Below are 21,528 nucleotides of genomic sequence, written 5' to 3'. Positions count from 1 at the left end.
AGATTTTGAGGAAAGAGTTAGGGCTAGTGAGTTAGGATGGAGGGAGAGTTTAGAGTGAAAAGTGAAGAAGCGTGTATGGATAAGATCTTTCACGAAAGGGATTTTAAGATCTTTATGGATCGTTTGATTTGTGATGTAGAAGGGAGCATTGAGGATACGGCGGAGAACTTTAGATTGAAAAAACTGAATTCGTTGGTCTGAATGAATGAATTTGGAAATAGGTCTGATGAGTGTTTTGTAAGCGGTTAGTTTGTTATGTATGCTTAGTTTTGATTTTGGTCCAAGAAGGTGTCTGAGTAGTCCATATCTTTTGTTAAGTTCTTGCCGTTTTAATCGTGTATGTGGGTTCCAAGTATGTCTACTATCTAAATAAAGCCCAAGGTAGTGGACTTGGTTCGATGGTGGTATTATTTTGTTGTAAATGTGCACTGGTGGACAGGTTTGTCATTTGAGCGTAAATGTAACGTGTTTGCTTTTTTGTTCGTTTAACCTGATCCGCCACAGATTGCACCAGTTGGTAATAAGGTTCAGGTGTTGTTGGAGTGCTTCTGTTGCTAGGATAGGATTGGAGTGTGTTGATAAGATTGCGGTGTCGTCCAAAAGAAAATAATAATAGTGTTCCATAAAAGAAAATAATTTTAAAAATTGACTGAGAATATAGCCCTGAGGAAGGTGAAATAAAATACTGAAAGCTTGGCATACTTTCAATATACAAAATTCATTGCACCACATCCCCCACCAAATAAACTGTACAGTTATGTCAAATTCTGTGGAAATGGGGTACTGATGTGAGCCCATGAAAAAAATGACATACACATTTGAAATACTGGCTGAATGAAGTATCAGCAATGCTCGTTTTGCACCAAACCAGTACATCTTTGTGTAATTATGCTAAAATCAGTGAAAATGAAGTCTACTTGGTATTTATTTGAGCCCATGTATTTGATGGGTGTGAGGTGAAAAACAAAAACAAAAAAAACAGGCTGAATGAGGTATCATTAATGATCTTGCCACACCTTAGCCTGTCTTCATTTCAAACTCCTTGAGAAATAATATGGGTCTGTTTAGTTTGGTTCAAAAATGTGTAAATGTTTTGAGATTGAGGCTGATTCAAGAGCATGTGTCTGTCTGGTCGGCATGCAATTTAAAACATTTACAACTGAACAAAAAACCAGGCTGATTTTTATACAAATATTTTGTTGTACACTAGTAAATTCTTTTTCAAAATTTTTCGTATTGGCGGGCCAGTGTCGTCGAGAGCGATTTGAGCCGATTAAATTCCCCGTTGAAATCCTCGGTCCGACCCTTTTCCAGTCGGAACTAAAAGTCGAGGGCCGATTTCGTCCTCGAGGATGCCGCCTGTCACCCTTGCCGGGCCCAGCCAGAGTGAAAATCGGCCGGCGTTCCTGCCGAATCTATCCGCGTCTGTTATCCGTCCCGTCAATCCGGCCGAGCCGTGACTCGGCCCGTTTGCCCCTGATCGACGCTTGTTTTGATTATTTGATTAAAAAAAAGGCCGTTTTTCGCTTTATCCTTGGGTTCCTTTTCACCGCTGGTCCTTGACTCCTATTTTCTTTCACTTTCTCGTCTCATTCGGCAGTTCTGCTTTTGAATATGTCAACTCCAAAGAGCAAGCAGGTCCCCAATGGCCTGAAGTTCGTCTTCGGTGGGCTTTCAGGGTATGTTCAATATTTTTTTTAAAATTCTAATATTATACACTTAATTTTTTCAACATTTGTATAAGAAATAATAGCAATAGGGCAGTGATAAAAATATTTAAGCATCTCTTTTGCAAGAAATTTGACAGCTGTCAATGAAAAAATTTACCCTCCTAATCCTATTTCTCTTTTATTTCCATTCATTTTAGCATCTAACCACAATTTTTGCATCAAAACTATTTATTTGATAAATAAAGCAAAGCAATGTCCTCGTTCAAACTGTTATACACAAAAGCAAGTAAGAAAATTATTTTTCAGCCATAAACGAATATTTAAAAAAAACTAATTATTTTGTAAAAAATATTCTATTAATACGTCCAAAAATAAAATTTCCTTTCCAAAAATTGTATTTTTTTCTGTTATATTGGAATTTACAATCTAGGTAAAAAGTATGATTTAAAAGGCAAATAGTTTTATCTACTAGATTGGAAATCAATTGCCCCACTTGTGTATTTACTCAATAGGAGGAAGTTAGAATTTCCCAATAAGCTATTTGCATAATTGCTTTTCCCCGGGACAAACTTTACCTATACATAGCTGCATATTTTGGTTTTATGTACAATAAAAATACAGCTTTCTATTCAAATTGAACTATTATTGAACAATTGGGATAGCGATAAAAGACGTGATGACAAGGCCTTTTCCGGCTCGATCTAAGTGATTTTATATTTTTGTAACTCACTGGCCAGGTTCAGGTTTTTAATCAACCTCCATAGCCTTGCCAGCTTTAGGGCAGAAAATTGCTTGCGGCTTTTCCTTTCTTAGTTGTAAGAATCTGCACTTACCTAGACCCTCGCAAAATGTGTCCTGCGGCCTCCTCTTCTTCCTGGAAATATCTGCATAATGTTTCTTCTTTTTGTACTCCTACCCTGTGTAGGATCTTCTTAGGCAGCAGTGCGTTGTCAGGATTCCAACTTCTGGTTCTGTTGCGATCACTTTCAAGTAATTCCTTTGTAAGTCTTGTGGATTGCGCTTCTATTAATGTCCATTTTCTCATTGCCTCGATCCGAATGCATGGGAACCCAACAGATCATTGATGTTACTGACTTTTGCCAGCGCAATACCATATGATTTTTGTGCATGAGGCCTTAAGTGCTGCTTGACTGTTACAGAAAATGACTATCTTCCTGGTATGTATTCCTAGCCTTTTTATTTCTCTGGCACTCTTTTTAATTGCTATGATTTCACATTGAAAAACAGTATTGTATTTACCTAGGTCTTCGGATTTATCCCGAGGATTCCTACTCCCTTGCTTTTATCTGTTTTTGAGCTGTTGGTGTACCAGTAGGAATTGGCCTTCAGAGGTGTTCCTTTGGCCCACTTTTCCCATTCTAGTATAAGTACCTTTTACTTGTTGGTGAAGTTATAACTTGGATCGATTGGCACTCCTAGTATGGCATCTGTCTCTTCCCTTAGTTTTTTCCTTTTTGATAGTCCAATTCTCTAAATCTTCATTTGCCATTTCTGTCCATATCTGTTCAGCCATTGTGGTTTCTATGGTCCTTTATGATGTACAGCTCACTTAACTGTCTTTTAATTTTTTCAATTTGTGCTGATTTTTTTAAAATTTTATCCAAGTTGGAACTTTTAAATTGGACAACATTTCTGCCTGGTTATTACTACAAGACACAACTCTACTTAAAACTTGAAGAAGTTTTAAGGAGTTGTTCGAGTCAGGAGAGAAACTAGTTAAAAAAACTATAAACTAGTTTGTTAACTATTGTTAGGAGGTTGGGAGTATTAAAACGAGAGTATACTGAATTCAACGAGGAAGGAAGACATTATAGAGGTGAGGTCATAGGATAAAGGATGGGAGCGTATATGAGTAGGATGGTATTGAGTATGAGGTGATGGGCCAGCAAGTGGATCTGCGTAATTCAGTAAAGGACAATTGTTAGTTGTTAAAGTGGCTAGTTTTTATTGATTGTTTGAATGATAAATGCGTGGCAGTTTGCATAGAATAAATTCATGTCGATCTTCTAGAAAATAAATAGCATTGTCTTTTTTATTTCATTGGCATGTTGAAACTTTCATTTAAATAAATTAAATACTATGTTTAGGTCACATTATGAAAAAAAAGTAAAATTGTATATATCGTACAAAACAGCATTCATTAATCAAATTGATCAATGATAAAGTACAACTTTCTACTAAAAATATACAATAAATTAAATAATCGAATAGTAAAATGTTGAAAAAAATTATAAAATCCTTTGTGAAATTGGATTGTCAGCATACAGTTAACTTTTTCATTTTAAATGTTTGAATATAAGGTAATAAATTGGATGGAGGATTGAATCAACTGAAAAATAGTAGGATCTACAAATTACATATTGAATATTCCTATATCTATTAAAAATATACATTATGAAAACAGACCCAACCAATTAATTGGGAAAGTTTATTTAAGATTACAATTTCATTGCTGGTGATTATCTGGATTATTATATGGGGTAATTAACCGAATCTACCGTTTAATTTAGAATTTAAGTAGTTAAATAAAAGATAAAAGATGTTTGTCTACCCTTATCAAATGCAAAAATTAAAAATATATTTGTTTTTTAATATATGAAATTTCAGGATGTCTGCCACCCTCTTTGTCCAGCCGTTGGATCTCATCAAGAACAGGATGCAGGTCAGTGGTATGGGTGGCACCAAAAAGGAGTACAAAACAAGTTTCCACCTTGTAAGTGCAATTGTCAAAAATGAAGGTTTCTTGTCATTGTACAATGGGCTATCAGCCGGTCTTCTGAGGCAAGCGACTTACACGACTACAAGGCTCGGCATATACAACTGGTTGTTCACCCTAGCTAGTGGGTAAGTGTTTTTATTATCTGAAGTTCGCTATTAATTATTTACTTAATTATGTAGTGTATCCATGTTGCATGGTAGTCGTATTGTAGCTTTGGTGATCTCAGGGAAGCATTGTTCCCTGGCCTATGGGGAGTTGAACCAAGATTCAACAAATAATTTTGCGCACTTGAGGCTTTATTGGATAATCTTATAAATTCAACAAAGCTGTCCAATCCACGATTCCTTTGATTGTAAGTGTTTAAACCTGCTTTTGCCTGGAATATAAAAGAGAGGTCTTGGATACTGAAGCAATGACATTTTCCATTTGAGAAGATGCACTGGCATCTTGTGAGACCAAGAGAAGAGGATCTGAATCCAGAAATGGATTATAGTTCAGCGAAACCCTTTTCTTTAAAATATAATAAATGGGTTATACTCTAAATTATGCCGACTGATAAAAGACGTGAAAGAGACATGCACAAACATGTTCGTCAAGTTTCAAGAATGGGCGAGGCATGTACGAATATGCAAGCGAGGTCAGATTACCGGCGTAGTAACGTCAGAAGGAAAAAATAAGGATGCAAACAAACCTCTTCGACCCCCTCGTGTTTGACGAGAGTAGATTCTGGTCAGGAAGGTTACCGGCGTGGTGACGTCTAGGTAAGGGTGGGATCACATATCCTTCAGCTTTTGATCAGAGCACATCGGCTGCTACCAACATGAACTCGTACGTCAATTTTCCATTTTCAACAACTTTTATTATCGTTTAATTATTGTGGCCTCTTTATCAAATTGAACGATTCGCCTCGTGTCGTTTATAGATTGAAAGATCTCCAGATCGGAGTGCCATACATCATCGACGAATTGGATAACATTATGACCAAATTTGGAACGACTTTGATTGCGACGTTGAAACACCACAACGACACGATAAGTGTATATCTTCCGAAACGCTTCAAGATGAGCGCCGAAGACATCGAGGCTTTCAACCAGGGCGATGAAATAATTTCCTTGGTCTACCTCAGACTGAATGGGAAGAGAGACAACGTTTCGTTTATTTAAATTATTGTCTACGTGTTTTAAAAATAAAAGAAAGTCTTGAGAGAAAAAAAGAACGTTAGAGTGAGTGAGCGATGGGAGGAAAGAGAAACAGATAGATACAGATAGATAAATAAGGTGTGAGAGAGGAGAGGAATGGAGTAGGATTGAAGGAGGGGACGGGAGAAAGGAAAGAGAAAGTTAGGGATAGCAAAAAAGGAAAAGGGAGAGCGAGAGAGAGAGAGAGAGAGAGAGAGAGAGAGAGAGAGAGAGAGAGAGAGAGAGATAATAAAACTAAGGATATATATTGTGTTATACTCAGGATCATCCAGGATATTGTCATTATACCAAGAATCAAACAAAATTCTAAAGGCTAAGTTGGGATACAAACTCAGAACTCAAGAGTCAGATGTCCTCATGAAAAAACTACCATGGGTACATGAGAGCATAATTGAAAGAACACAGACCAGCCACTGAATATAAACATATCAAAACAATTCTTACAGGCAAAATAAGCGATCAAGTAAGATTCTTTGCTGACCTCACCAAAATATCCCATCATTTTCTAATAAGTTTTATTCAAACATTAAAATTTATATTGCTCTCATTAACACAAAAGTGATTATAAATTTCAAGTAAATTCACTAATTTCGTGGTCCGCTTGATACATAAATTACAATTAATTAAGGTTTTTAGTTTAGATGAAAAAAAAAGTTAATGGCATGAGCGGAATTCGAACCCACGATCTTCGGCTACGCCGCTGCTCTACCACTTGAGCTATCGTGACCTCGATCCACTCAGACATCAACTTCCTATCTCAACCCCACCTTATGAGTTCCCCTCCTTTTTGCCATTTTTCAATCCAAAGATCGTGGGTTCGAATCCCGCTCGTGCCATTAACTTTTTTTCATCTCAACTAAAAACCTTAATTAATTATAAATTTCAAGGCTTGATGTGATCAGTCTTTATTTGTATTATTATATTAGTTTATTATTATTATATATATATATACATATATATATATTTTTTTTTTAATTTAGGAAAGAAGGTACTCCTCCTTCTTTTTTTATGAAGGCTGGTTTGGGTATGGCGGCTGGTGCAGCAGGTGCATTTGTTGGCACACCGGCTGAAGTGGCTTTGGTAAGAATGACAACAGACGGTAAACTTCCAGTGGAGCAAAGGCGCAACTATGCCAGTGTAATCCACGCTCTGGCCAGAATCGCAAAGGAGGAAGGAGTTCTTGCTCTATGGAGAGGTGCTATCCCTACAATGGGCAGGGCTATGGTGGTTAATGCAGCACAGCTGGCTTCATACTCCCAAGCAAAAGAGCTCTTACTTAAAGGCAAAATAGCCGAGGATGGCATTTTGCTTCATTTTTACGCCAGTATGATTTCTGGACTGATAACCACGTTTGCCTCAATGCCTGTAGATATTGCCAAAACAAGGTTTGTTTTATTTTTATTTTTTTTAAATATTGGTTGGAATAATTTACTGTTTTGTTCCAGGGTACAAAATATGAAGATAATCAATGGAAAACCAGAATTTACTGGTTCTGTCGATGTATTGACCAAGGTGGTAAGGAATGAAGGGTTTTTCGCCTTGTGGAAAGGATTTACACCATATTACGCCAGGCTTGGTCCTCACACAGTACTTACATTTGTTTTCTTGGAACAGTTGAACAAAGCTTATTTAAATTATGCTTACAAAAACTAAATTGTTGTACTTTAAATCATTTTTTAAGGTGAAGGACCTGAGTAGTTATTAAATAATAATAATAATACGCGAAGTTGGAAACTCCAATCTATAGACTGTTAGTAAGGGTTAGAATGAGGATAAGGGCACCTGGTGTGTCATTTGTTATTTTTCATACTTTTTACAGTTTTGCATTATTATGCAAACGTTTTAAAGGGTGTAGATAAGCTGGGTTAATTTATTTTTATATATAGATTATAGGGTTTGTTTTTCAAACTGCCAAAAAGCATATATTTTTATGAGGGAAAAACAAAACAAGGATATTACATTATTTGTTTTTGCACTGATATATTTTGTTATCATTTGAATGTTACCATGACAATATTCTAAGTTGCAAACATACTTCAGGTTTTTCTACCACATGTTAGAAAAAGTTATATTCAGCAATTTATTATTAATCAATCAATGTAATGTGATTAACTTTAAGACTATAGATATACAAAGACCACCATTTTACTTAATATGTTACTGTGATAAATATTAAAATTGCTAATGATTCTTATTGAAAGATCTGTGAATGCTGACAGGACTGAAATATTATTATATAATTTTATTATTTTCTGTTTTTTGTTGCTGTTTTTAAAAGTTTAAAAAAAATATTCTTGGGAGTATAGGTTCTTGAACAGAATGCAATAACAGTATGCATTGTTAAATTGGAGATGTGCTAATAATAATATAAAAGAAAAATATGGTAAACGGTGCTATTGTTGATTAAGTGATTCATTTTTTTAATTGTTAAATGTTGGGTCTGTTATAAATTGTTAAAATTTTTGACTAATTGCAATGAATTAAGATATGTTCAAATAACTTAATTTTTTAAAATTTGGTTTCAATTAAATAAAATATATATATTTTTGTTATTTGACTATTGTTATACTGAAATTTTTTACTACATCCCAGATATTAATAGCCATCTAATAAAATTTTGTGAAATGAACATGCTTTATTTGTTGGTATTTTTGATAAGCTGTGGTTTTCACCCCGTTTATTTGTTGTAAACGCCTTTTGAAAGATTTTGGAAGATTTATCACCCCCAAACTTTTTGTTTTCAAAATCACTGGTATGTAGGAGGTTAAGTATTAGGCCTAGTAAGTTCCCTTGGAGTACTCCCACTATTTTTTTTTTAGTTCTGTTCGCTTGACCAAATAAATTCTTTTCAATTAATCAATTCAACTACCAATGTAGTTTGTATAATTAAGGTTTTGGTCGAGATAAAAAAGTCAATGTCATAAGTTGGATTCGAACCCACGATCTTTGGCTAAATACGCCACTGCTCTACCACTTGAGCTATCGTGACTTCGATCCACTCAGACACTTCCCATCTCAATCCCACCTTTTTTTGAATTTTTCCTCCTTTTTGTCATTTTTCAAATTTGTAATCTATGTGCTTGGGACACTGACTTTTTTATCTCAACCAAAACCTTAATTATACAAACTACATTGGTAGCATCCCTCTTAGTTTACTGTTAACTCTTTCATGTAGACCTTATCAAAAGCCTGTGAAGGATAGAAAAAAAAAATTTTCTTGAGTAATTTTTTCTATTACAGCCGTTACTTGGTGTATTTGGTCTGGAATGTTTTGATCAGAATCCAAATTGGTGGCCTTGGATAGTTTTCTTATTTTTAGTAATAACTTTTCGAAAAGCTTATAGGTCTTTAGTGACTGGAAGTGTTTTGTGAGCTGTTGGTTGAGGTCCGTGACTGAAAGAGCTGTTAGCTGAAGTCAGGGGTCGTGGACGTAGTGATTCGGTTGACTCTGCAACGGTTGAAGGGACTCTGATGCAGCAGGTATAGCCCCTCTGGTGCCCCCATAGACAAGTCGGCTGAGGGCAATCCATTAGCAATTGTTGAGACCTGGTCAGGGAGAAGTATCAGTATCAAGTTGGTGAGAGCTTGTTGAGTAGACAAGTCTGAAGTCAGTTAGGCAGTGCCCCAGCTTTATTCGAAATGCTCCACTCTGATTGGCTGCAGAGTGAAGGACAAGACCATTCCAGAACTTGAGCTTATACCGTAGTAACTGCAGGTGGCCATGATTTGATCTTGCTTTGCGGTTTTTGTATCATGTCTTCTGCTAATTTCAAGATACTGGGATATGGACTCTATCTAACATAGAGTTGATGCTGGGTGTTAGCATTGTAACATTTAGTATCCTTCAAATTAATTGCAGTATCATCAGGATATTGCACCAATTTTATTCCAACTGTTGTGTCATTGTGATCAGATCAGAAACTAATAAGGGTCCGCGATAGCTGAGTGGTTAGTGTAATAGAATCTTGGCTCATAGATATTGTAGTCTGACTTTCATTCCTAGTGTTGCTGTTTTCTCACAATACCCTTCCCCCCATGACCCTTAGCTATTATGCACATTTCATAAGGCCTTGAAAAAAAGTATTGAAGATAGGGCTGAATATTCCTCCTTGCAGTAGTCCTTTGTACGTGTTTCATGAATAAATAATAATCGTTTTCTAATTGTTATTAAATTTAAAAGATTATTGGCATATCTGGTAGGTAAACCGAGGAATTGTTTTATGCCTATTCATGAAAATTACTTTTTAGGAGAAGTGTGAAAGAAAAAAATCAAAATTGAAAGTTTAAATTTTTTTTTAATGCATTAACATAGTTGAAGGTAAAATTAATTTAACGTAAATCTTTTATTGGCCCAAAATAGTGGCCTATTGATAACTTTTTATCAGTTCAAAATTAATGTTTTAAATTAAAATTCATGATTAAAAATAAATTAACCTGTGAGTTACATTTAGCTAAATAGTGAGGTATGTCATAAAGAAAGATTTCTTACTGTTTTTGATAGAAAGAGTGTTTATTTACATAACAAAATCTTGTAGTTCTGAAGAGGGACCAGGGTTGAAATGCATTAGCAATTAAAATATATGGCATAAAAATAAATGGTGTGTTTAGTTAAAAAAGTAACAAACATTCTAGATGAAATTTTTCACTGTCTTTAATAAAACAAGATTTAAAATATAATTAAGCATTAGTCAAGACTGCACAATACACCAGGGAGGAATAATAAAATCACAATTTTATATAACTGGTGAGTATTATTGCTGTCGATTAATTTTTACAAAATGTCAGGTACAATAGTTGGAATCACAAATTGAAAATATATACAAATACAATTTAAAAACGATAGAACACATATTGCACTGATAACACGAGATAATTATTTACAATTAAAAATATTGCGATTATTTCACATATTGCAGGCATCTTTTATATTGGTCGCGTTGAAAGGTGAGAAATAGTCGTCGTGTAGAAATCTTACAATTGACTCGATCGGACAGAGAAAGAAAGTATGGTTCCTCTTATTTGTAGTGTCATTACTTCTTGTGTCTGCCATATTTTCGAATGATTTGCAAAACTTTACCTTCTTTGTTACATCATTCCCATTGAAGACAAGACGGAAGAAGTAGTCACTTCCGATAGGTCCGGCTTGGGATGATGCACTCTGATCTTGAGTCTTGTAAACCTAAAATCAAAATTTCTTTAAATATTGAAGATTTGTATGTTTAAATGTATACATTTACCTCAAAAATGAGACGTGATGCGTAATGCGGAGACGTCACTCCATTTGAGGTAACACCTAAAGCTAAAGCTAAGTATGATATAGTTTTGTCGTGTCCTGAGTAAAGTACCATTTTTGGCCTTTTCTCTGACACTATCCTTAAGAGCTGCGAGACAATGTTTTTCAAAAGTCCATAAGCTCTTAAAATACAAAGTCTTTTTAAGTTTTTGCTCCTACCAAACTGCTTGTATTCTGAGTCCAAATAAGAAAAGAGGCTTGAAATGTGTTCTAATTTTACACACGTCTCTTGAGCTGAATAAGAATCGATACAAGGCAAATTGGCACTGTGGCAGACATATGTGAGCAACGCGTCTTTTAAAGAATGGGGATCAGATGAAATTTTTCGATCTGGAGATTCATAAACAATTGAAGACAGTGATTTCACTAATTCAAGAACTGCTGGATGAGATTTTATCCTCCGATAATTCTCGTTGTAGAAGTTTTTCTGATAAGAATCTGCTGAAGGGCACGCACAGTCTTCAAAGCAGAAAGACAAACTCGGTGCTTCTTGAAGTACGATTTTATGAAAATTGTCTTTTTCAATGAATGTGAACAGGAAGGCAAGGGCACTCTGTAACGTCCTTCTGTATCTAGTTGAAAACACTATCACATCGTCCTTTATCATCGAAGTGTTCAAACGTAAACTAGACTTGTAGACTTTGTTCAGAGCTTTCCCTGTAGCTAGAAGTTGAGAAGCGCCCAGTTTTGTCAACAGGCCGAGGCTACACTCGTTCCCAGGAAGTAAGGGGATTCCGTGAAAAGATGAACCCAAAATTTGAGGACGGAGCGGTGTAGCTGTGATGTTATCAATGTAGTTTTCATAGGTAGCGTATAGAGGATCATAAGGCCCGACACAATTCACATTGGATATGTTTTGTACATGGGTCAAAGGACCTCTGTCTCCATGCCTTATTAAAACAAGTATTCCTTCCAGAGTATAATTAGGATTTGAATTACCTATACACAAAAATAAAATTATTATTTAAAAATATATTAATATATTTTTTGCTTTTACCTTCAGCACCCACTGCTATACGCTGGTATGGATTACAAGCCTGAATAATTTTCCTTGACTTATAAATAAATGGAAAATGCCTCCTGAGGTTGGGCCCATCAAAATCAGTTGTGTGGTGTTTTAATAAATTAAGTGAATCTGACTCTATTCCTATGTATTTGTACATGACTGAAAAGACAAACAAGTTAATTTCATACTAATTTTCAATCATACTTTTATTTTGTTATTAAGTGGGCATTGAAATTCTAGATTTTCATTCAACGCTTTCAAAATTTTCCGTTTACACATGAATAGTTAGTCATAACTGGAGTTCGCAACAGCAGAGGTTAGATACCCCAGTCTTTTTTTCTTTTAAGCACCATTCATTTGTAAGCACTCCGGGTACAGCTGAAATTTGAACCCGGGGGAGAGACGAGTGTAACTACAATAATAACCTCTTTTATTACACATTATTTAGGTTAAAATATAGTTAATTAAGTAGTTAGTAGTAAAGATAGTAACGTTATTTAGCAACTAAGCCAAGTTTCTGATTTTTGAATCCTAACAATGCGGCAAAATAAGCTCTTTAAAACTAATGACTTATTCATCACCTTATTTCTCACACTTCAGATATAACGAATTTCCAATTTATTGAAGTTTAAACTTCTTCTTAATCATCAAATGTTAATTTATTATATATTCAACCAGTTGTAGTTAACACTGATTTAAATAGTGAAATCAGTTTGTTAGTTCTTAATTAATTTTTTTAATGTAGTTAGCTCAGACATATCAACCTTCTGGCTTTTAAGTAAAATTATTTTTTCCAGTTCTGTACTAATTATTTAAAAGTTGTTTACATCTAGGGTACCACAAGCTTACTTTTTGCAACATTTTACTCTCACTGACATTTTTAACTCTTTCAATGAGTGCTCAAATTTTGGTCTTGTGCTAATGGAAAATGAATCATAGGTTTCTTACATTACAGGTATGAAAAAAAAGAAATGTGTGGACTCTAATTTAGTGCTAATTTACAGCAAATGATTTTTTAATTTTAAATTTTGAACATCGAAGTAAAATATATGGAAGAAGTTAAAATTCAAAGCATAATAAAGTTTCTTATTTTGAACAGTATAGTGCTACTATTGGAACTAGAAGAAAATCATTGCTTTCATAGTTATTTAGTAAATACTATATTGATTGATCAAGTACTTAAGAACTGATTTTAGTGAGATTAGACTACTGTAGCTTTTAACTGGTTCCATATTTTAACTTGAATGTCCAAAATTAAAAAAACAAAAAATCTTTTGCTATAATGTAATGTTTGATATATATATAAATTAGAGTCCTCGCATTTCTTTTTTTACCGATCGTACCCTAGATGTAAACAACTTTTAAATAATTAGTTAAGCACTGAAAAAAGTCAGAAGGTTGACATCTATGAGCTAACTATATTAAAAAATTAAGCTAAAAACTAACAAACTGATTTCACTATGGTGCAGCAAGCACCTAGAAGAGAACAGCCAATTGGAATGCTGTGATGTTTACTGATGAGCGCGTTTCTATCTGTATAGTGATAACAGACGCCAAAGGTCTACCGAGAACATGGGATGCGTACAATGCGCAAGTTCATGCTCCCTTTAGTGCAATTTGGTGTAGGCGATGTAATGGTCTGAGCTTTAAACTGGAGGACGAACTAGACTCCGTATTGTTGTAGGCAACCTCACTGCAGTCCGTTATGTCCAAGAAATCATCGAGGAATACATCTCTCAAACCAGGGATCTCATTGGCAGGATTTTGCGATTTCTGGATGACAATGTCAGACCTCATAAAGGCAGAGTTGTTAATCAATGTTTAGAATAGCTAAAAATCAGCCAACCCCCCAACCCCCATTGTCTCCAGACCTCAATCCCATTGAGCACATGTGGGATGTGTTGCAGAGAAGGCTTTTCGATCACCATCCGTAGCCAGTTGACCTACAAAAACTGAGCGTTGCAACATCTACGGAGTGAAATTCCTTATGAAATTAGTGACAACCTGACAAATGTATGCCTAACAGGTGTGTGCAGAGGTTTTAGCAAACGAAGGACATTAAACACTATCAATTGTTAGTATTAATTGTTTAAAAATTATTGAGTCCAATAAACAAAATTATGGAATTAAAACTTTTTATTTTTCAAAATCCCTTAATTAAATTTTCCTTCAGTAAAAAACATGAATAATTTCTAATAAATTTTAATACAATTTATAATAAAAATAAAATAAAAATGCTAGGGAATGTAAATAGTACAAAATTGACAATATCTCTATTCATTTTTTAGCAGTTTAGAGCAATCAGAAATTTGTAATTGTATTCCGTTAGTATTTTCAGTAAATCACAAATTTTCAGTAACATGTAGTAATACTGATACATAAAAGGTAAAACATAACAAATTACTAGAGTTCTAAGGATATTAAACTATAGGACAATGGTGTTTTTAACACTTGACCAAGTTTTCAAAATATTTTAAAATTATCTATTTTTTTCTAAATTTGCTACAAATTTTTTGTTTCACGGTTAAAATCCTTGTGGGTCATATTTGAATATTTTCGTAGGTTCTTAAATTGATTTTTTCCCCATTGGTTTCTCTACATACCTCCAAGTAGTATTAAGATCCACAGGCTAAGTACCAAGTAGCAGTAAATAGCTCTGTGGTGGAATGTGAGCCTAAGGACGTAGGATGGAAACGGTGCCATTTCTCGATCTAAAAAAAAGTATAAACGGCCAAAATTAAAAATGCCCAAGTTCAATACCAACAAAACGACAATTTGTTCAAATCACCATAGGTAAATCCATAATATTTCAAACTGGTCGGAAAAATCGCCTGGTGACCGCTGCCCCTTTAGATTCACATCGCTCAGTCTGACGCCGAATCACTGACAGCCCGGCGTCTCACAAACGTCAAGCATTATCACAAACATACAAGATCAGGGTCGTTGATAGCTTACCACCAATTCTGCCAACGTCAACTTTGATCAGTCTGATAAAAACAATTGAACGATCACTTTTTAAAGGAATGCAATAACAAAGATTAAACTATTTTCTTGTAAATACAAGATCTAAAAAAAGACTATAACCACAGGATAAAAAAAAGAAAAAAAGTTCTTATCTATTTGCATTTTTCAGTTCATCAGTATTTTATGATGAACTTTGAAAAATGTTGAACGATTTAGTTAATAATATTATAAAGAATATATAAAACATTTTGGAACTTGAGAATAAAGCCAAGTCCCGTCACTCTGTTGGAAAGCGCCAAAAGCAACTTTGGCGAGACTTTCAGTATTGTCTCAGACGAAAAAAGCTTTAGGTATTTACTAATTTATTTTGTACGGATCAAAACCCAGTTACAAATAGATAACATCTCATAAATAATTATGAAATATAGTATTAAAATGAAATAGATAAATTAAGAAACAAACAAAATAAGACAAAATTTCAATACAAATTTACATCTTTGTTATGATACAAACATATATTTTTAATTAACGAAATTAATTACATATTTAAGAGAAAGAAACTATTCTTATGTAGACAACATAGTTTACTGAGTCACAGTACATAGTCCTTAAACATCTGAAGTTAGCCAAGTTTGAGAAAGTATTTTTATGTTATTCTTGTAAGATATCATTGATCCATTCAGTGATTGATTATCAGTACTTAGTTTTTTTTCGTTTTTTTACAATTTTTGGGCATCCATGTAACTTTATGGTTACAGTGGGATCTTGCTGTAGCTAAAGGTCTTCTCTGAACTTTTTAAGGTGATTTCACTGAAACGTTGTTGGGTCATAGCTCCATGAGTAATCAGAAGATACTGCCGAGCATAAGTATTTTTTAAGGAATTGGTGAATTCACAAAAATTACTTTAATAGGGCGAATTTTATCATTTCCGAATCTGAAAGCGTTCATCTGTTGACTTCTTCATTAATAAGGTGCAATAGTTGACAAATCAGATTTTGTTATTCTAATGTCGTCTTTAAAATCAGTTCTGGTGCCTTATAAATAATGTTATTTAGTTTACATTTCTCTCTCTCTCCACAATTGTTTATATAATATCATTACCATTATCACTGGCACATTCTTGTAAGATAATCTCAAAATTTGTACGATGATTAGTGATGTCAGTATAGTTTGATCATTTTGGCCAAGTAATAGAAAGTTATCAAAACATAAGTTACATTTTTATTGACATAAAGCTTAATTGAGAAAAGCTTCAGACTGGATTTAATATTCTATTTAAAAAAAGTTGATTAAAAGTCATGTGATATGCCTGGAAATCATATTTCTATATAATTTGATTTTTACTTTTCAGCCAACGAGTAGATATCTATTTCAAAATAAGTTAGATTTTTGTAGACATAAAGCTTAATTGAAAACCGCTTAAGGCTGGATTTAATACTCTATCAAAAAAAGTTGTTCAAAAGTCATGTGATACGCTTGTTTACTGCTTGGCTATCATATTTCTGTATAGTTTGATTTTTTACTTTTCAGCCAAGGAGCAGAAATCTATCTCAAAATAAGTTAAATTGACATAAACTTAATTGAGAACAGCTGCAGGCTGGATTTAATATTCTATCAAAAAAGGTTGATCAAAAGTCATGTGTATGCTTGTTTACTGCTTGGTTAATAATAATATTTCTTTACAGTTTGATTTTTTCACCCAAGTAGTACACATTTCAATTTAGATTTTTAGTGACTAATGTTAACTGAGAACAGCTTTTTGCTTTGTTTATAGAATGTGGAGTGAGTTCAACTTTGTGAATGTGATTCTGAGGAAATGCTCTTCTGCCAGGTGCAGGTGCGTTTCAGTTGGAAATGAGCGGGTTCGGGGCCAGTTGTCCAGATTATCGGCAGGTTCTCTGCAATCAGGCCATATTCTGAAATTGCTGAAGTTCTCCCACCGATGGGTAAATTTTCGAAGGGTACCGGTGATAGGAGTCGCCAGCCCCCTCTACGGTCCACGCGCCCGTCCTCATTGAAATGTTCGCTCTTCTCGAGGTTACTACTTGGCAGGAGCTGCTCTCCGTTCTTTACGACTGAAATCCGGTGATAGTATGAAGTGTTGGGCCGTTCCACGCCACTCGGCTCTGTCGTACGTCATGTAGTCGAGTGAAGTGAACCGATATTTTTAGATTTCCAATCGCGCGAGACTGTCCGGTCTAGTTTAGATTCCCGAGTGTGAAAATGTACGAAGGGATTTAAAATCGAACCGTGGTGTAGATAAATAGTGCCATGAGCCAGTCTCAGAGGGACACGATCATTCACCTGGTCGCCGGAGGGTAAGTCTCGTCACTCCGCCGACGGGTTTAATTTTTCTCGGCGTTTGTAAGTAAAATGTGGATGAATTTCAAGGGTCGCCGGTACGGTGGGCGCAGTGGTGACGTGCCCTTTGGAAGTGGTGAAAACCCGGCTCCAGTCCTCGTCCTCCGGTTTCCACGTACGTGTGCCCAACATCGCCTCCCCGGACATCGGGAGCAGGCACACGTGCAAATCGGTCATGCCGTCCCACCAGAGGCGGAAGATCAACACCTTGACGCCGAGGCAAGCGACGCAGATCCTCGCGATTTCGACCTACGGCAAGCCGACGGCGAAAACGATAGGACTCCTTCAGTGCATTAGGTACAGGTCGCTAGGTTTTTTCTGAGGCGAACCCTTTCCACTCGACTCCCTCAAGACGATTTTCTCTTTTGCAGACTGATCGTGAGAAACGAAGGGCCAAAGGCCCTTTTCAAAGGGCTCGGACCCAATCTCGTCGGTGTTGCTCCATCTCGTGCAATTTACTTCTGTGCCTATTCTCAAGCCAAATCCTTCTTCAATTCCCTTCTCAACCCCGACACGGCCGTCGTACACGTTCTCTCAGCATCATGTGCAGGTATTTAAAAAAAAAAAAAAAAAAAAACCTTATTTTGTAAAAAAAAACTCCATTCAGAAAAGTTAAAACATTCAGTTGTGTACACGAACCCCTCAAACAAACCATTTTTTTAAAACTTTCATTAATAACAACAGGTAGGCTCGGAATTGATTTACTCGGCGTGGAGTACGTGACATCAGTCTCGTAGGGCATAACGGTAAAACCATAAGTACAGTCAAATTTTCCTTATGAAAGTGATTCAAACATAAATTTTAACTTTAACCCGGACAAATTTAATCAACAAAAACCCGACCGGGGTTGGAAACTATTTTTTTTTCTTGACAGACCTTGAAAAATTGTACCGACGTAACTGCGTAGTTAGATTTTCCCCCTTACCCAGTTCATCCCATTCACTCTCTGATAAATTCGAAACAACGTTTCAATCATCCTTAATATAAAATTTAAAAATAAATTAAAAGTTTAAACTGAAACTTAATATTCATTAAAAAAAGTAAACATATTTACAATAAAATGGATTGCCTTTAATATTGACTTTTTTCCCTGTAAACAATCGTTAATTATTGTTATGATTTTTAAATCTATTTGTTATTAAGATTTCTGGATATTTGGAACTCATATATTTTCTATAAAGGACTCTAAGAAAGCAGTTTTTGAGATTTGTTTGCCTTTGTAGATTGTTGCCTCCTAGGTTTTGATTTATTTTTTTCAAAATTGCTCAGGGTTATTATGTTACTATAATATTATTATACCTTTTTGATATTAAATTCACTCTTTTCCAAATCATGTATGACAACATATATATTATATTTAATTTTTTTTTTTTAAATTATTATTTGTTGTTTTTACTAGTGTTAATTTTGAATGTTTTTCCCTTTTTTGAATACATTTGCTCGATCCCCGCTAATAATGTACTATATAAAAAAATCAAATAACGTTCATAATAAGAATTGCGAATGATACAGGAAGATATTATGAAAAAAGGAATGGAAAATTGCTTTCCCATAGTCACATATTTTCTGAATCGATTTTGAAATGGTTTTTGCCATTTCTTAAGATTTTTAAATTAACAACATTTATTTACATTTATTTATAGGGTGGATTTGATTAGCAAAGGAATGAATTTGATTGGTAAAAGGGTGAATTTGATTTGTAAAGGAGTGAAGATAGAATTTAATTTGCAAAACAGTGAATTAGATTGGTAAAAGAATGAAAAGTGAATTTAAACTGCAAGAGTGGATTTCATTTTAAAATCCTGTATTGACCAATCGATTTGTTAAAACCAGTTCTCTATTTTTATTGAAATTTTTTGCTCGACATGTCCTTTATTATTTGGAAGCGCTCGACCATTTTATATATGTAACGTTATACATATCGTTTCTCCACTTTTTTATGTTTTTGGACATCCAAATGATTTGCATCCCAGGTCTCTTGTGTCACATGGAATTTCAGAATTATTGTTTTTATTTTGTGAGGAGGGATTGAAAATTAAATAGCTCGTAGAAGTAAAGGCGGTCGTGTAGAGAAATGTAGGTAGTTGACATTTGGTTGCTATGGAAAGGATTGAAGTTAGACTTGAAGAAGAGTAGGTTAAGTAGTTGAGAAGGTAAAGCAACGATTTAAGGTAAGAATTTCAAGTCCAGTCATTTACGACTGAGGTTTAATCTGCTATGTTTAGCAACAATAGGTAGCTACAAATTGGTCTGGACTGAAAGGTTCTAAGCCCCATATTCTTTTGGCTTATCTACGACATCTAGCATTATATATTTTAGGTAGGGGATCATGTAGGCGAGTCGCTTGCTTGATGGCCTTTGGATGCTAAGGCTTGAATGTATGCTGTTTTACTCTTGAATGTACGCTTTCTGCTGTGTAGTCCTTTATGCTCTTGTTCCCGATTTCAAAGCAGCATTAATTTTAATAATAATTTATTAAGTAAAATCAGAGTTTTTACATATTTAAGACGTTGCTTATAAGGGCATCAGTCATAAGAAGACAATCGGAATAAGAAATTCTTTACTAGATGTAATATTATTTGTTTTATTAACGCCACAGCTCGTTTAAAAATTGCGATTCTCCTTTCCTAAGTTTTTATTTGTTTATTTAACCAAAAAGTTTATATAGTACCTTAGGGATTTTTTCTGATTACTCTCGTGTTTGTTTTGATGATACGTTTGTTTATTTATGTTCTTTTCAATTTGTTGAATTTTTGCAAATCAAAAGTCCCTAATAGCTCGCCGCCTATTGACTTAAATCTTGACTGGCTTTTATAGTCTCAAGCCAAGTTCACGTTGCATTTTGTTTTTTTGTTGTAATCTTTTTTGAAAGTACGTAACTTTTTCATCAACATGTCCAAACATCCAAGATTTCGTCTCTCGTTCCTTTTTGATTCTGCCTACGTCGTATATAACATTTTATTAGGTTTCGTAGTCAGCTTGACCTTTTCAATTAATTAAGGTTTTGGTTGAGATAAAAAAGTGTCACAAGCGGGATTCGAACCCACGACCTTCGGCTAAATACGCCGCTGCTCTACCACTTGAGCTATCGTGACTTCGATCCACTCGGACACTTCCCATCTCAACCCCACCTTTTGAATTTTCCCTCTTTTTTTGTGTGTAATTTTTCAAAGGAAAATTTTCAATAGTTTTTCTAAAATTTTACCCAAAGTGGATAGTAGACTTATTGGCCTGTATAAAGTAGTACAATGTGTTGGCTTTTTGGCTTAGGGAACATTCGAATATAGTACTTCCAAGCTATAGGGTTGTACAAGAACAGAATTAAATAGGTATGTAATGAGTATGATGGCCTTTTTGGGAAGGTGTTGGATTATGTTTGGGGTAATAAGATGAAAACATGGAGTTTTCTTTGATTTTAGGTGTTGTATGCAAGAATGAACGTCAGAACGTGAAAAAGCTTTAGGAGGGAGGGATAATGGAATCGGTGAGTGTATTTATTCCTTGATTAGTTGTGAATAAGTATGGTCTAAGATGTTCACACCTGGGGTGAATACTGTGGTCTGGTAAGAGGCAGAAGCATTCGCTTTTTCCTCGTCTGACGGCCCAACTGCGGTCGACTTGGCGAAGCGGGGTAGATATTTTGTGGTAAGATAGAAGATTTTTAGCTGCCGCCCAGAGCGATTTGTTATCTATTGTTAGCGCTCCAGTAAATCGTATGAATCGGTCGGAGCGATATGCTTGCAATTCCGTAGTCAGCTGATGTGTTAGTTTATTCACGGATTCATTCATTATTCATCTGAAGGATAACGTGTTCTTTCTCATTCTTCACGAGCTTGTCTTTTTGATCGTATAAGGTAGCGACTATAAAGCGGTACGTTGTGGAGAGAATAGGTGTTTTGTGGATGTGTGTGAATTGTTGAATTACTGATGGATTCAGTTATAGATAACGTAATTTTTTTTTCCTTTTTCGTGGTGTGTTTTAAGGGGGGTTGATATTTATTTTCTGCTCCAAGACTATTCCAAATTGTTTCCAGTCTACTGGACTGTGAATTAATGTAGCCCTAGGGGCAGTTGGAATGGGATATGTGTCGATAGTTAATATAACAGGACTGTGATCCGATGAGAGATCATTCAATGTACAAACATGAAGTGAAGAGAGTTGGGATGTAATGAAGAAGTCTAGAAGATCTGGGCGTTTGTTAGTAGCAGTGGGCCAATACGTAGGATCAGGGGGAGATACGTAGTTGAGCAGAGAGGACACTGTGGATTAGCTAACCTGCAGCTCCACTGTGGG

The 21,528-nt window shown here is 35.0% G+C and overlaps 3 protein-coding genes across 3 annotated transcripts in view; 2 read left to right on the top strand and 1 right to left on the bottom strand.

Moving 5' to 3' along the window:
• Positions 1-1,139: 1,139 nt before the first annotated feature.
• On the top strand, positions 1,140-8,166 carry LOC106666533 (mitochondrial 2-oxoglutarate/malate carrier protein). The gene is made up of 4 exons (XM_014393806.2): positions 1,140-1,679; positions 4,299-4,535; positions 6,590-6,994; positions 7,055-8,166. The coding sequence occupies exons 1-4, from the start codon at positions 1,615-1,617 to the stop codon at positions 7,260-7,262; spliced, it is 915 nt and encodes a 304-aa protein (XP_014249292.1). The 5' UTR covers positions 1,140-1,614; the 3' UTR covers positions 7,263-8,166.
• Positions 8,167-10,235: 2,069 nt separating this feature from the next.
• On the bottom strand, positions 10,236-14,953 carry LOC106666546 (2-phosphoxylose phosphatase 1). The gene is made up of 5 exons (XM_014393822.2): positions 14,697-14,953; positions 14,512-14,619; positions 11,900-12,067; positions 10,847-11,841; positions 10,236-10,788 (listed from the first exon to the last, which is right to left on the bottom strand). Exons 2-5 carry the CDS (start codon positions 14,609-14,611, stop codon positions 10,513-10,515), a joined length of 1,539 nt encoding a protein of 512 aa, XP_014249308.1. The 5' UTR covers positions 14,612-14,619; positions 14,697-14,953; the 3' UTR covers positions 10,236-10,512.
• A 1,859-nt stretch (positions 14,954-16,812) lies between these two features.
• The window catches only part of LOC106666481 (mitochondrial carrier protein Rim2), a 34,598-nt gene continuing 29,882 nt past the window's right edge, over positions 16,813-21,528 (top strand). The window contains exons 1-3 of the mRNA XM_014393708.2: positions 16,813-17,191; positions 17,265-17,531; positions 17,606-17,784. Coding sequence (XP_014249194.1) covers positions 17,145-17,191; positions 17,265-17,531; positions 17,606-17,784 — 493 coding nt within the window. The 5' untranslated portion in view covers positions 16,813-17,144. The remainder of the gene's footprint in view (positions 17,192-17,264; positions 17,532-17,605; positions 17,785-21,528) is intronic.

This window comes from Cimex lectularius, unplaced genomic scaffold (genome assembly GCF_000648675.2).
Source record: "Cimex lectularius strain Harlan isolate CLEC.00 unplaced genomic scaffold, Clec_2.1 scaffold90, whole genome shotgun sequence".
In the NCBI taxonomy this organism is placed as follows: Eukaryota; Metazoa; Arthropoda; class Insecta; order Hemiptera; family Cimicidae; genus Cimex; species Cimex lectularius.
The sequence above is the reverse complement of the archived record's forward strand: the minus strand, read 5'-3'. Positions and strand labels throughout refer to the sequence as shown.

Excerpts from the sequence above, each read along its gene's own strand:
- LOC106666533 (XM_014393806.2), top strand. The coding sequence starts at position 1,615 with ATGTCAACTCCAAAGAGCAAGCAGGTCCCCAATGGCCTGAAGTTCGTC. Across the intron at positions 1,680-4,298 it reads GTCTTCGGTGGGCTTTCAGG|GATGTCTGCCACCCTCTTTG; the intron begins GTATGTTCAATA and ends ATGAAATTTCAG. Across the intron at positions 4,536-6,589 it reads TTGTTCACCCTAGCTAGTGG|GAAAGAAGGTACTCCTCCTT; the intron begins GTAAGTGTTTTT and ends TTTTTAATTTAG.
- LOC106666546 (XM_014393822.2), bottom strand. The coding sequence starts at position 14,611 with ATGGCACCGTTTCCATCCTACGTCCTTAGGCTCACATTCCACCACAGA. Across the intron at positions 12,068-14,511 it reads GATCTTAATACTACTTGGAG|TCATGTACAAATACATAGGA; the intron begins GTATGTAGAGAA and ends TTGTCTTTTCAG. Across the intron at positions 11,842-11,899 it reads TATAGCAGTGGGTGCTGAAG|GTAATTCAAATCCTAATTAT; the intron begins GTAAAAGCAAAA and ends TTTTGTGTATAG.